At 43.7% G+C, this 15309-nt stretch overlaps 1 protein-coding gene and 1 long non-coding RNA gene across 3 annotated transcripts in view; both read right to left on the bottom strand.

Moving 5' to 3' along the window:
• Positions 1 to 15309, bottom strand: part of vib (phosphatidylinositol transfer protein vib) — an 80478-nt gene that overhangs the window by 28094 nt on the left and 37075 nt on the right. Inside the window, exon 5 of one of the 2 annotated variants that reach the window (XM_070533420.1) lies at positions 6365 to 6403. The exons of the other annotated variant lie outside the window; for it this stretch is intronic. Within the exon in view, the coding sequence (XP_070389521.1) occupies positions 6365 to 6403 (39 nt within the window). The remainder of the gene's footprint in view (positions 1 to 6364; positions 6404 to 15309) is intronic. 2 annotated transcript variants of the gene reach the window in all.
• On the bottom strand, positions 3919 to 5160 carry LOC139055857 (uncharacterized). The gene is made up of 2 exons (XR_011511950.1): positions 4925 to 5160; positions 3919 to 4843 (listed from the first exon to the last, which is right to left on the bottom strand). It is a non-coding gene; the product is annotated as an uncharacterized lncRNA (long non-coding RNA).

Raw genomic sequence — 15309 nt, 5'->3', positions numbered from 1 at the left:
TTTCTGTTTGAAATGAATATGAACATTCGACAAAAACGACCTATGAACGTCAAATTGAATACCAAGCACCTCCAATCTTTTCGTGAAGTCTGTTTAGCAACAAAACAAAATTATGTGATGCATCTAATGCCATTAACAATTGTATTTCAGGTCAACTGAAGAAAGGCAATTGTACCTGGCACATTATGACAATGGCAGTAGTCAAACAAAGGAACAGCATGTAATCAGGTGCACATAGTAAAGTGTAGTGCTTGCTTAATCGTTTAAGTATACTACAGCACTGCAGATTGTTCTAAGGGAGTTCGAAGTTGCTTAGATGGCCAAGTACCATAAAAAACCACGTATAATACGAGGGTTTTTTTCCTATTATTAGCGTCCCAAATTTTCGCCTTTCACTATATGCGGATCCAAACAAAAATTTCAGTCAGAAATTTGGGCTAGAAGTTTTGGTTTCGTTACTCCTGCATGGCTATGGCTTGACTTCATTACTGCTGCGTGGCTACAGCTTGGCTTTCTTATTGCTGCGTGGCTTCGGCTTGGTTTCGTTATTGCTGCATGACTACGGCATCGTTTCTTTATTGTTGAGTGCGCACCTTGGCAGTGCATATGCAAACCATGCTTCGCGAAGTGCATCTTTTTTATTCTGCATTGAAGGACCAAGACGTCCGGACCACGAAAACAACACTCGGCTGCTTTCAGGAGAAAGGTTATTTCAGCTGCACAGGACATCGGCAACAGTGCGGCCGGTAGGCAGTTTGGTGTCAATAAGGGAAGCATTTGTGAGTGGCGTCGACAGAAGGAAGTCCTTTTCGCTTGCAGCGGAATGCGAAGAAGCTTTTGCGGCCCGAAGAGTGGGACATTCCCGGAATTCGAACTCGCCCTGACGGAGTTCATACGCCAACAGTGAGTCGCACATCTAGCTGTGAGCATGGAGCTCATGCAGGCAAAAGCTAAGAAGCTTGCAAGAGAAAAACGGCTACCAAGCTCCACCTTCAAAGCAAGCAAGCATTGGATTTATTGCTACAAGTGCCGTGCTGGATTTTCCTTACGCCACGGAACTTCGATTTCGCAAAAGCTGCCCGAATCATTCAAAGAGCTGCTTGTGACTTTCCACGCAACATTATTTCGCTGCGCAAGTCCAAGAACTTCCAGCTAGGGCAAATTGGCAATGCTGACCAAATGCCGGTTTATCTGGATAAGCCATCGCTCCTCACCGTGCACCAAAAGGGCTCTAAACAAGTTTATGTCCAGTCCACCGGCAACGAGAAAACACGAGTTACCGTCATGTTATCGTGCACGGCAGACGGACGCAAGCTCCCACCCTATGTCGTCTTCAAGCACAAGACAGTGCCTAAAGGTGAAGAGCTGCCAAAAAAATGTGGTCGTGAGATGCCATGAGAAATGCTTGATGAACGAGAATCTTGTGCTCGGCTGGATAAAGTCCATCTGGTGTAGGCGGCCCGACACACTGCTGTCGTTCCCGTCCATCCTCGTGCTGGACGCATTTTGTTGCCATTTGGCCGACTCAGTGAAGAGGCTGTTGCGCGAATACGGCACTAAACTCGTCGTTATCCTGGGTGGGATGACGTCTCAACTGCAGCCTTTAGATGCTTGCGTGAACAAGCCATTCAAGGATGCGGTCAAGTGGTGTTACGCAGATTGGATGCGCTCAGGTGAGCCTGCAGTGATGCCGACTGAGTGGCTCAAGTGGGCTTCGCCAGCCACGCTATGCAAGTGGATTGTGAACGCATGGGCCAGCATACCAGAGGACCTTGTGTGTCGTGCATTCAAGAAGTGCGGCACCTCGAACGTGCTCGATGGCACAGAGGATGAGTGCCTCTGGGAAGATATGTCCGACAAGGAAGTATCCGAAGAGAGCACAGCTGAGGGAGACAGTGATTGAAGTGCAGAGCGCAATTTAAATAAATTTTTACCTCGAGTTTTCCTAACTCGTATTATAAGCGGATAAAACTTTTTTCCATTTCGCGTCCAAAAAATTTCACCTCGTACTGTATGCGAGTTCGTATTATATGCGGGTTTTTACGGTAAGTGGCTCAGAGGCCAAGTGCCTAAGGCAAGGCATGCTCGATGACAACTGGAAACTACTATACAAAAGCGTTATCACTGCATTTGCTCAAGAACTTGCTCATCTGCACAACACTGTCCTGCAGTCGAATCATTCCGAAGAGTCTCCGCATGCATCAGCCTTTCTCCCGGTAGATTATAACAAGTGTTGTCACTTTTAGTATTCAAATGGTACGAATATACGACAAATTGGAAGAGTGAATTCTCATATCGAAACAAATATTCAAAATTTTTCAAATACTGGCACGCCCTTACATATCAAGTCAGGGCCACACAGGTGACGCCAACATTGATCAAATGCGTTCATTATAACATAGCAACACGGAGACAAAGAGATGCAGTAACGACGGGCATCGGCCTGTGGTCCATGGATGTACCCAATGCTTGGTACACAAATGTTTTTTAGCATTCTGCCCCCCTTGGAATCCCATCTGGGTTGAATGCAGCCACCATGGCCAGAAACTACAGTAGTGTAAAAAAAAATGTTTTGCTTTTAGGTTCTGAGAGCTAATGTGTTCAAAATGTTGGTGCTGTGTTATGCCAGGCCGCAAGCCAAGGGCAGTAGTTTCCTGAACTCGCACTGCCACCTTGCATTATTCCCACCGCATAACCCACCAACTGTGTACACAATATGCACATTCCAGGAATTTATCACAAGGAAATCGTAGATATCCACTTCTATCCTTCTGGCTACACCCCAGCTGGATGTATAACATTTTGGTTATTGATGGTGCCATAAAGCTCCACCTTCAGCTTTGTTAATTTTGTGGTAGTCACTGCTGCTTTTTTCAGAGTTTTTGTGCTAGTGGATATACATATGGGCATTTTTTTATTTTCTCTCGTCTTTTGATTTCTTGTTATATATTAAACACGAAGTAGCATGCCAAGTCTTTTGCTTGGATAACACTCTCCACCTATCATTAACATTTCTCTCACCAGCGAGCACATATTTTTACTAATGTTTGATATTACAGTTGCCTTGTGATACATCACTGGAATACGCAATTCATGTGCACGGTGGGCGGGCTATGCAGCATGAATAATGCAAGATGGCAATGCGAGTTCAGGAGACTTGCCCTGGGCTCGTGACCTGGCATACCTTAGCACCAAAATTCTGAGCAGTTAAGCTCGCAAGACCCAAACGTCCTATATTTTTGCTCGCTAAGGCAGGCCCCCGACCTCGCGTCCAGCAGCACAACGCCACAACCACTGAGTCAATGCAAGACTAACGCAGTAGTGCAGCCAATTATTTATTACCCAACAAATGAATATTACCCTGGCCTAATTGAGTTGACAAGTACACCAAGGTAACACAGTTGCTCAATCAAATACAGCAAAGAAAAAAAAAAGCTTAGAGTTAAAAGCAAACTCCTTGCTCTTTCAATAATCTCTCTACATATGCTTGCCCAAGCAAAGCTTTAGCTGACCCTAAACTGATGGCCCATCACTCACTGCAATCTCAGATTCCTTGGGCTGTAGAGTTAGCTGGTCTTGATCACTATGTGCAATGTACTCTTTTTTTTATGAATGAATGACTGCACTTAGCTGGACACTGATACTGTGCGAGTCCAATATGTGACTTCTATCTTCCTCATCTGTATTTATCATCACCACACTTAAGTCTTCCTGATCTGTACAGATCATCACCAAATGTGCCGCAGCTTCGTTGTCACAGCTCGAGTTTGACAAGAATAAAGTGGCTCCTAAGAATACTACGAATCAAGGGAGTGATTCTAGATGGTACCCCAATGGCATTCTGCATTTCCTCACACCCTGAGCACCCAATCCTCGCAGAAGTAACCAATCTGGTATTTCATAACTGCAACCTACGAGTCCAATCTAACTTGAGCTTTATTACTAAGCCTACATACTACATACATAACAACAATCAACGAAGCAAACATCATAGACAAAGACCAGCAGCACAGAATGTTACATGTCTATACCTAGATGAGCCGTAACTGCTCAGGCGAGTTGAGTTCGCATGCAACATTTAGGTGAAACCCAAGGCACCACATGCAAAGAGGTGAAGACGAAGACAGGCTAGACAATTAGCTGAAGAAAATGCAGAAGTAACCGTACATAAAATTCCAGAAAAGGCAAGATCAAGTGTTCAAATACTCAGCATGAAATACAGCAATGGGTTCACTACAAACACTCAACTACGTAAGCAATTACTGAAGCCCTGGTATAGCAGCAAACGCCACTCATTTTGCAGCACATATTTCCATTGCATTTTTCTTCCCCCCAAGTTCATTTTATTGTCACCCAAGTGCTGCACAGCTAATAAAGCACGAACACATTTAGAAAGCTCGACCCATCTTATATCCTACCACATACAGCTAGACATATTTATTGTACATACTGTAACAGCGCGAAAACAATAGTGACAAAAGGAAGAAAAACATGGTGCTGTCGTGTTTTTTTCCTTCCATTTGTCCCTGTTGCTTTTCCAATGTTACAGAATGTACAATGAATCTTCGCCCACCTTAATATCTAGCTCCAGCAGCTAGACATGCCGCACACACTCGTGTAAGGGCCACCCTTGTGCAGGGGCCACGCCCCCGCTTTGGAGGGCAAAATGTGGGGGAAAATTTCAAAACAGGAAGCGAAGTTCGTTCCATTGCTGCCAGATGATGCCAGTTGCTTTTCTGTCGACACTGCTCAGGCCACCGCCGCCGTGCCATTATTTTTTTGTGTGGCGAGTCATCTCAGCTGTGTCGGCGATGTTTCCAGTCAGATTGGTGGCATTTCGCCTCTGAGAAAGGAACCAGCACTGGTCAGGGACGATGGGCTGGCGCTTGAGGTTGCAGCGTTAAGTCATTTGCGCCTCTCTTACCCTTTGCTACAGTTATGGACATTGGCCTGGTTCATGTAAGGAGCACACCCAGCCAAGATTCTAGAAAAAGAAGTGTGCCCTTTACACGAGCATATGTGGTGTGTTACTAAGAATTCCTACTTTGGAAACTTGCTGCTAAATATCTGTGCACTTTATTTTATTTGTACATACTGCAAGTCCTTCTGGACCCAAGCATGAGAGGAGACTTGTAAATAAGACGATGTATACAGATATGAGAACCAATAATAATAATAATAATAATAATAATAATAATAATAATAATAATAATAATAATAATAATAATAAATTTAAAAATCAGAAGCACCAGAATCTGTAATTGTTCCTTCTGGTTCAAAAACCATGTGAAACATCACTATTCGAAACTGTGCACTCACGTAGGCCACAATTTCAGCATTCTAAAACACCGTGAGCAAAGCCAAGAAACAGATTTTATGCAGACACCCTATGTAAGGACTGCAACCAGTCTGCCACATTGAACAATAACAAGCAATTTCAGAAAAATTTTCCCTTAAAGAAAAAATTTTTGTGCCAAGTAAGCGTTAACCAAACTGCGTGTCTTGCAGCACTGTGACTACAGTGAAATGTTTGCTGCCATTTAGGTAGAATGGCAACTACGAAAACTGGGCAGCCCTACAACAATGTATAAAGTGTGTTGTAAGACAGCATCAAAATGCACCTGTCATCACTTGCATGCAGGGTGGTCAACTCTAGGGAATTTTTCCTAGATCTAGGGATTACTGGCAATAATTTGGAAATGAATCAAATCAAGGGAAAATTCTGCACTTTTAAACTGAGGTGCGAAGCCTTAGCTATTAATTACAAAATTGGCATTACTGCTCACATTGACTTCTTTTCAATATTGTCCATGCGAATATATCTAGAGTATCACCATATTTGCTGGTTGATATTACAAAATCATTTACATAAAAATATATATTTGTGCCATCAAAAAAGAATGCAGGAGTACTTGCATTTAAATTCAGTTTCATTGCATCTTAATACTGGCTGGCCTTTACTATAGGCAGGGTCGACAAACCTAGGGAATCTTGTGATGACTTAGGGATTATTGACTTATTTGGCCTATGCAAATAAAGAGCACTGAATTCATTAAAAGTTGCATTGCAGCATCACTTCAGCTTAAGCAAAACGACTGCAAAATTAAAATCTCTAAACCAAATTTAAAAGGAAAAAATTTGAACTGAAATCTGCCATCCGAATTTTTGCTCCTTTGAAGGGTTTGTTCTACACATAAACATGGCTTGTTAAATTGAAGCATTTGAGTAGCAGCAGGGCCTAGTGAACATGACATGCGCAAGGACACCCTGGGCACCCACAACTGACAGGTGAGTGAGCGTTAGTGGAAGCATGCTGCAGCCACACACAAGACAAAAAAAGAAAATGTGGGGCAAAGGTCACTACCTCTCCTGCACCGCAACCGGCATGCCGCCTGCGTCCATCCTGGAATGTGCACACATTCAGGCCTTTGACAAAAGGGCATGAGAAAAGAAAAAAAAAGAGGGGGACAAAAGGGGGAGAGAACAGCGTGCACACTGCCGGGCTGGCTCGCACTGGCTGCGAGGCACCTCCTCAAAGCACTGCAGCAGACAACATTGCGATGAATGCAGCACATACAGGACAACAAGAGGCAACAGGTGCACCAGGCCATTTTTGTTCAGTGCACGGCATTACACATCCCTTGCTTAAGATAGCAGCTGTATAGGCAAGAAACAAAAGATGTAATCACAAAACACCAAGGCAATGAACCAGTCTTCGACTATATGCTCAAAGGAATGCTTGTCTTAATTTATATTGTTAATTCTGTTTGCTGCTTGTACTAAGTCTACAGTGCATAAGAGCTGCATACTTTCCAATAAAACTGAGTTGCAAATCAGAGCTCGCCTCATGCGCTTCTAGTCGTCCTGTCAAGCACGCACCACTGCATTCATCACAATGAACATCGACCAACTTGCCAAATTATTAACTTTGCTACAGCAGATGACACTGTGACACTGTGGCTCTTTGTTACTACATGCAAACACTAGTACAACCGTGCATCACTCTGCAGCATGAGCCTGCTTCCCAAGAGCTGCCTGCTCCTCTCCTGGCAAAGCTTGCACAAAGGTTACACTTTCTGCAGATGCAAGCTGTCACATGTCAATCAATGCTAGTGAAAGTGCACTACCCTTGTCTGCTCAGTATTTGTCTACCCTTGTCTGCTCAACTTGTTTTGGTCAACATTCTGATGAACTCATTCCCACACTAATCTCTCGAAAAGGCAGAGCTCCAGCAAAAGTAGACAGAACAACAAAAGCACACATACAATGTAAACAATGTATGACATAAATCGATGGAATGTGTCATTGTACACATATCACGATGCACACAGGTGTGTCATGACATACACTGTATACATACATGTCTTAAAGAAAATCATATACAAACGACATATGTTGTAATGTACACATCTACGTCATGACGTATGTGCAATCACATGTGTCATCACTGTACGGTGTTCACTGTTTTCATTGTACACGTATCTGCTGTACTGTCTACTTGGAAGTGGAACACGTAATTGATGGAACACCAGCGTGAATGGCAATGCCACCAACAATGCTCCCATCCATGTGGAAGACGCAAAACAACAATGCAATTCTTTACCCAATATTACAAGATTACCATGAGTTGCGAATAAACCATGCCAAATCCTGACCAACGTCAGCTTGCACCTACAAGTATACTGCCACTGTACAGCCTTTTGGAGGCAACATGCAGGCAGCTTGGGAAAATCAAATTTATGCTTAGTTTGCAACAGCAACAAAATCTGGTACAGGCATGACTAACTCAAACAAAACATAGGTGCAAGAAGTCACATAGCAAAGCAGAAAAAAAGGGGGGGGGAGGGGGTGGCGGAATATGAACTAAAGCCCAGACTCCATGTACACTCAGTGGCTCCAACTACTTCGCTACTACCCACCTTGTCTAGCAATGTATGACAGTGAGAATCTACAAGACACATGCCAGCGCACGTGCTCATCCTTGGTTAGACATCTTGGCAAGCGCTGTTCCGGATTGAACTTAATTGATAGTGCTTTGGAATGCTCATCAAACTCAATAAAATGTGTTTGTTTTGATTTTATGGTAGCGATATCAGGCTGAAAGAGAGAATCGCTTGCTCACAAGACAGCCGATAAAGAAGAAAGCTTGCTTGCACAACACCACGGCTGGACAGCAGCCGCTCCCACAGCAGCGAACCTCCTCAGTGGCAAGGCAAGTCAGACAGCAGCGTGTACTGTACATTAAGTAGCTTTATGCAGGCGTCAACACAAGCCAGCATGAGCGCCCAGTCTGACTAGTACGAATGTCCATAGCCACACACTCTCCTAGTTTTGCACAGCCAGTGGACATGCAGGTGCATATAGATGAGAGCTAGCGTGAGCCAGCAAGCATATGTGGAGTCTGGGCCTAAATACCACAATTTTTTCAGTACACAGTCCCAGTCTATGCATCCACGACAACAGGGCTAAAACAAACTACAAATTTAAAATCAAATACTAGCTAAGGATTCCTACTGTGGCTAAACATGCACTCTGCCAGCAGAATTTATAAGATAATGCATCTAAAGCTGTCCAACTTCTACAACTTCTTACTATCAGACAACGCATGTAAGGATGCACAAATTTTACAACTGCTAACTATCAAGAACATGTAACAGCATTTTAGCTCTCTGCTACAGCACTTCAGCACAGTGTCGTCCCCCCTGTACCACGAGTTCGTCATCTGCTTCACTGTTGATGATGACACTAAGCTCTTGCTTCAGACAGAAGCATGCTGCAGAGAGAAGCAGGGCATGTGACTACTAATTGTCAACAACACTACAATACTTAAAGGGAAGCTGAAGAGTATATTGAATTCAATAAGGCATTCGTATACGGATGCGGGATCCTTATAAACCATGCAGGTAAAATTTTGGGCGGGATTTTTCACTTAGGAGCGACGCGCGCTGCTGCTGACGCCGACGATGCGAGCGGAGACCGGAAACCGCGGTGTAGTGACGTCAGTGCTGGTGTTCCACTCCTGCGCAGTCTCCGCGACCATGCCTGACCGTGCTTGTTTCTGCATGCGTGCGGTCATGATCTGCTTCGCTCGACCCTGCATTCCTTTATTTGTGTGTATGTAGAGTGGTAGTTTACATTATGCAAAAAAGAAGTGAGGCATGCAGACAGGACACAAGAGTAAAGAAGTGGACAACACGAACGCCGGCGTTAGTGTTGTCCACTTCTCTACTCTTGTGTCCTGTCTGCAGCACGCCTCACTTCTTTTTCGCATAATAAATTCTTACCTACTAGCGCAGCTTTTTGTTGTTCTAAGGTAGTTTACATGCGCAGCATAAATTAAAGTGGTGAGCTGATCATGCCGGCGTTCTGTGCAGCCTATGGTTGCACGAATACCAGCGGCCGCAATGATGTTCCATTGCTTCCCGCAAGACAAGAAGCTTGTAGCTAAGTGGGAGGCTGCTGTGAATCGAAAGAACTTGAAGCGCTCAAGAACAACAATGCTGTGCCCTAACCACTTCCGTGACGACGATTACTACCAGAGTTTATCAATAAGGCGTGAATGAGTAAGAGTATGACTTTCTGCTAGCAACCTTTCTAAACGCAGCACGAAAATGTCGGGGCAACGAACGCACAAAGGCGGGACGGGTGCGGGCGGACGGATGGTGACTGGTCTTAGAAGACCTTATGAATACACGAACTCGTCTAAACCTGGATTTCGATTTAATGCTAGCTCCTTCATGTTAGCACGCTGAACGGAAGGTACATGTTCATCTCCCACCCTTGACGCAGGTTTCGTCGCAAACTGCCGTTAATTTTCTATTCGCAAGCTTGTTGTGAAATAGCCTACATGCAGCTACCACAACGCAGTGCAAGTGTAAAGTTTGCATGTTTTAACAGCCGGCGCATGCCAGGACGCTGTGTTCTCCCTCGCGCACAGAGAGCAAACGGCTCTCACACTTAGCCGACGGAATTCGCTGCCTTTACGGCTCCGCTTACGAGTAGCATGTGGATGACGCACTGATGAAGGCCACTACACGTCCTACAAGAGCCGTAAACCTTTTCTTGCATGTAAACCGTCTGTGTAGATTGCCGACAGCTTTGGGGCAGTGCACAAATGCCGACGATCGCATCCCTGCTTACGTTCCACGAGGAGGCATGCAGGAACATAACAATACAGTTGTTTGCCCGGAAACGAACTCACTGGATTGCTGAATACAGCTTTGCAAAGAACATACTCACCAAAGAACATTTCTAACACGAGGAGATGCTAACACTTCGCTTTCGTTCGCGTCAAAAGCACTGCTTGCTACCAGCATCTTTTGCTTCTTGGAGAATCCGGCTACGTATACATGTAGGGAGCAACGCCGAACTCAGAGAAACACAAGCTCTCGAAATTTACCGTTACCGTCTCACCAAACCACAGCGCCAAACCACCTTGCCCCGTGCTTCATGTGTGGCGGCAGCGGTTGGTCCGGACGAACACCATTGTTGACGTCACGAGGCGCCCGATCAATCACAGGCGGAAACGAAGCGCGCAAGCTGCCCCAAGTCTGCTGCTGCACTTTGTCGAAATAAAATCTGTTTGCACTTTCTTTCGCTCAATTTCGATGCAATATTCGAATTCGGAAGGATGAAAACCATTACATACAGCTCTTCACTCATTTTTTCTGGAAAACGCTTCAGCTTCCCTTTAACAGTGAGTAAGAATGAAGTTAATTATCTCAGTTCTTCACTACAACAGTGCAATTATACAAATTAAAGGCGATAGCACAGATATTCCAAAAATGTTGCATGCTCCACTGATCAAGCGAGTAAAGCATCACACTGCTAGCCTAATGATTAGAGAACCACAAGGAAGTAACATTCTGTTCAAGTGATATAGGTGACGCCTCTCACCTGCTAAATTAGCATCACTGCTTAGGACTTTCATTCAAAGGTTAGGGTGCAAAGTGTTCCATGCGTCTGCACAGTGTGAAAGCAGGAGACATGTTTGCTTTCAACCTCTTTTGATAATGTTGTTAAGTATGCCTCACTGTCTCCTTGTTAAATCTGACCTATGATGCTAGTGTAGAGTGCATCATTACAGCTCAGCACTGCATCAATAATACACACAAGTAATGCCAATATCTTGGAAAAGCCACAACTGCACCATTAATTAATCAGGGCATCTTCCACAATGTATGGAAGTCATGCCAAAAAAGCACGGATGAATGACAAGTGTGCTTTAATCAAGGCGTCTATATGAAATGTGACCGGCATGTTTTATTTTACCCGTATGTCTCAACTAAATTCTTTTGTCCTCAAGTAGCATAGAACCAATGAAGAAAGAGCAATCAACGAAGTGCACTAAAGAAGCACCAACTAAGAGCTTCATAAGAAAGCAGAAAAGGACAAATGCACAGTGCAATATAGGGATGAGAAATTGCCTACATGAAAGCTCGGTCATTTCAGCAGCAACTAGGGAGGCCAACGAACTATCAAGTACCATAAAATAAGCACTTACACATAGGTCTAAATATCTGGTCAATATCATCATCATCATCACCTTGGTTAAGCCCACTGCAGGGCAAAGGCCTCTCCCATAGTTCTACAACTACCCTGGTGGTCATGTACTGATTGTGGCCATGTTGTCCCTGCAAACTTCTTAATCTCATCTGCCCACCTAACTTTCTGCCGCTCCCTGCTACGCTTCCCTTCCCTTGGAATCCAGTCTGTAACCCTTAATGACCATCGGTTATATTTTCTCCTCATTACAAGTCCTGCCCATGCCCATTTCTTTTTCTTGATTTCAACTAAGATGTCATTAACTCGTGTCTGTTCCCTCACTCAATCTGCTCTTTTCTTATCCCTTAACGTTACACCCATCATTCCTCTTTCCATAGCTCGTTGCGTCGTCCTCAATTTAAGTGGAACCCATTTCGTAAGCCTCCAAGTTTCTGCCCCGTACGTAGGTACTGGTAAGACACAGCTATTATACACTTTTCTCTGGAGGCATAATGGCAACCTGCTGTTCATGATTTGAGAATGCCTGCCAAACGCACCCCAGCTGATTCTTATTCTTCTGATTATTTCAGTCTCATGATCCGGATCCGCAGTCACTAGCTGCCCTAAGTAGATGTATTCCCTTACCACTTCCAGTGCCTTGCTACCTATTGTAAACTGCTGTTCTCTTCCGAGACTGTTAAACATAACTTTAGTTTTCTGCAGATTAATTTTTAGACCCACTCTTCTGCTTTGACTCTCCAGGTCAGTGAGCATGCATTGCAATTGGTCCCCTGAGTTACTAAGCAAGGCAATATCATCAGCGAATCGCAAGTTACTGAGGTATTCTCCATTAACTCTTATCCCCTATTCTTCCCAATCCAGGTCTGAATACCTCCTGTAAACATGCTGTGAATAGCACTGGAGAGATTGTATCTCCCTGCTTGACGCCTTTTTTTATTGGGATTTTGTTGCTTTCTTTATGGAGGACTATGGTGGCTGTGGAGCCGCTATAGATATCTCAGTATTTTTACATATGGCTCGTCTACACCCTGATTCTGTAATGCCTCCATGACCACCAAGGTTTCGACTGAATCAAACGCTTTCTCGTAATCAATGAAAGCTACATATAAGGGTTGGTTATATTCCGCACATTTCTTTATCACCTGATTGATAGTGTGAATATGGTCCATTGTTGAGTAGCCTTTACGGAATCCTGCCTGGTTCTCTGGTTGATAGTGCAGGTTGATAAGCCCTTTGGTTGACAATATAAGGCACTTCAAATATTTAATTTGTCAAGTGTCATTCCTTACATATTTATTCTAGTGTTTTCAAAAACCTGATATCCATAGTTTCTTGATTGTACTGTACAGCTATTCCAGTAAAAGAACCTATGCTGCAGTTTTGCACAATATCACACTTCGTCCAGTGTAATCATCTCACTGAGCCCTTCCAGGCTTTTTATTTTGTATTTTGACAACTTCTACTGAGAAAATCTTTCCAGGTTTTCATAGCACCATACAGAAAAGATAATAAGGATGCAGAAATAGAACTTGCTGAAGAAACTTTATAGTTTGTGTTAAGTGCAGTTTATACATAAGCTGGCTATAAATAGCCAACAGGGAAAGCTGCCCCCACATTGATTACAGTACTGCTGTTCCACTTTTTTATCTTTTCACTCTAGGAGTGAACCAGCAATTCATCGCTAGAACTGCAATGGCACCAAGCCACAGCTCTTCTCTTCTGCATGCTGGATACCCACCGACATGAGTCAACCACATCCCCAACTAAAACTTCTTTCTAAATTATTTGACCAGGGCAGTACACTGCTGTCATCTATGACCAATAAGCTAAACAAGCATGAAACAACACAAAGCAGGCAAACTGTAATGATCAGGCTGCACTTATCCGAAGCACTGAAGGGGGGTTAACGAAGCACCACTACAGTGGCACCTTCCGCAGCTCAAACTTGGATGGGCATAAACAATTGTCCCTCCTCACAGAAAAGTTTAGTGCAAGAGAGGGATAAAGACAGCACAAGGCAGTCTTTCCAGCAATCACAGTATTACTGTTCTTATTGGTCAATTGCAAGAAGATTCCGCAATCACACCCGGGCTGTGAGGGGCTTGAAATAACAAGCACACAAGCAGCTTTCCCGATTGTTTTTACTCAATAAAGCCTCTGCATCGGAGCAACTAGCAACTTTGTGACTTGCCAGCAACAATTACTTTGGTTTCAGACCACAGCAAAGCCGGCTGGTGCGGCGGGCAATAAGCCGTTGCAGGAAGTTCACCCTTAGAGGGTTTGTACCCATAGACCCCATCGGCGATAGGGCATGACTGTGCATGGGCTGGACCACATGCATGAAGAAGAGTTAGGGTCTGCAAGCAATCAGCTGGCAACTACCACGGACGTGTACCAAGTTCTTGTGTGCACTTACTGCAGGACGAAGCGGCGTAAGCTAGCATGCAGGCATAAGGTCAATAACGCTCCAAACTGATTTTGCGCAGCACAGCCTGTACTGACAGACGCGAGAATCAAGGTCACGTGTACAGTATCTGTACTTCGCAACGACCCACAGTGCACCTCGGGCTGCGCATAGGTGAAGGCGAAATGCACCTGTGGCCACTCATAGACCACCAATATATGAGCAGGCCTTTTGCAAAACCTTTGTAAACAATGCAATGAATTCACGTATGATATAAATTATGAGAGTGGCCTTTTGTGCTAGTTGGTACATGGCTATGCTAGAATGCCAGAAAACTTGAAAAAGGGAAAGAAAATTAGAGGCAGACATACAGAAAGCGACAGGAAGCCATCTTCCTGTCGCTTTGTCTATGTCTGCCTCTCGATTTTTTCCCTTCTTCAAGTTTGCTGGCATTCTCCTAGCATAACCATGGTATAAATTGATATAAATTGTCCTCTTTGGATGCCCTAACAAAGGCAATTTATAGAAATGTAACATCTGTTCTGGATGCAGAGCTATGAATTGGACAACTTCATGCTTCTATTTTTCTTACCAATTTCTGAAAACTTAGAAAAAATTCAGGCCATAAATCAAGATTCCACTTACAACAGTCATTAGAATATAGCTTTCACTCTCAAATGAAACAAATTTCAATAGAACTGGCACAGTGGTTATCTCAAAAAAGTGCTTCTGCATTTTAAGTGTATTTGAATAGGCAGCATTGGCATTGGGCCCAAGCTAAAGCCTCCTCCTAACTGCTTGTTCGATCTGTTGTGCACTGTTCAAATACACGATTAAGTGCTCCAAGTACTCATGCTTGCAACATGCTTGTTTTTCTCAATCCACAGCTATATACTTTCAGCTGCCTGCAACCCCATGGCACCTTCCCACAAGTTATCAGTCATTTAGGCATACCTTAAAGCTAACATCGTCGAATCAAAAGCAATATAGCATAAGTTTACATGCACTCCTGCCCAAGTGCCAATTTCATAGTAGTACACACATTGTAAGGTCACAAGACCTTGTTTTCTAAGCAATGCAGCTCTGTTTTCTTGAAAAGCATAAACCTTCCTAATGTTTCACACAAAAGTGATTTGAGCACACTACACTAAACACTCAACACAGGTAGCACTTCCACTGTATATTTCTCAGTACTTACAACTGATGTGTAATCACAAACTAATTTCTTGTTAAAATGTTTGACACTACTTTGTTGCTGAGTAAAAATTTCGAAATTCAAACTAGCAACATGTACTACTCTGTGGAAAAAATTCCACGGTAACTGCACACACTGATCACGCAAGCTTCAGGTCAACAACTTTTGCACAAATTAAGTAACAATTAGTTAAGCATGTAACCGA

Source organism: Dermacentor albipictus, chromosome 2 (genome assembly GCF_038994185.2).
Source record: "Dermacentor albipictus isolate Rhodes 1998 colony chromosome 2, USDA_Dalb.pri_finalv2, whole genome shotgun sequence".
NCBI classification, from domain to species: Eukaryota; Metazoa; Arthropoda; class Arachnida; order Ixodida; family Ixodidae; genus Dermacentor; species Dermacentor albipictus.
The sequence above is the reverse complement of the archived record's forward strand: the minus strand, read 5'-3'. Positions and strand labels throughout refer to the sequence as shown.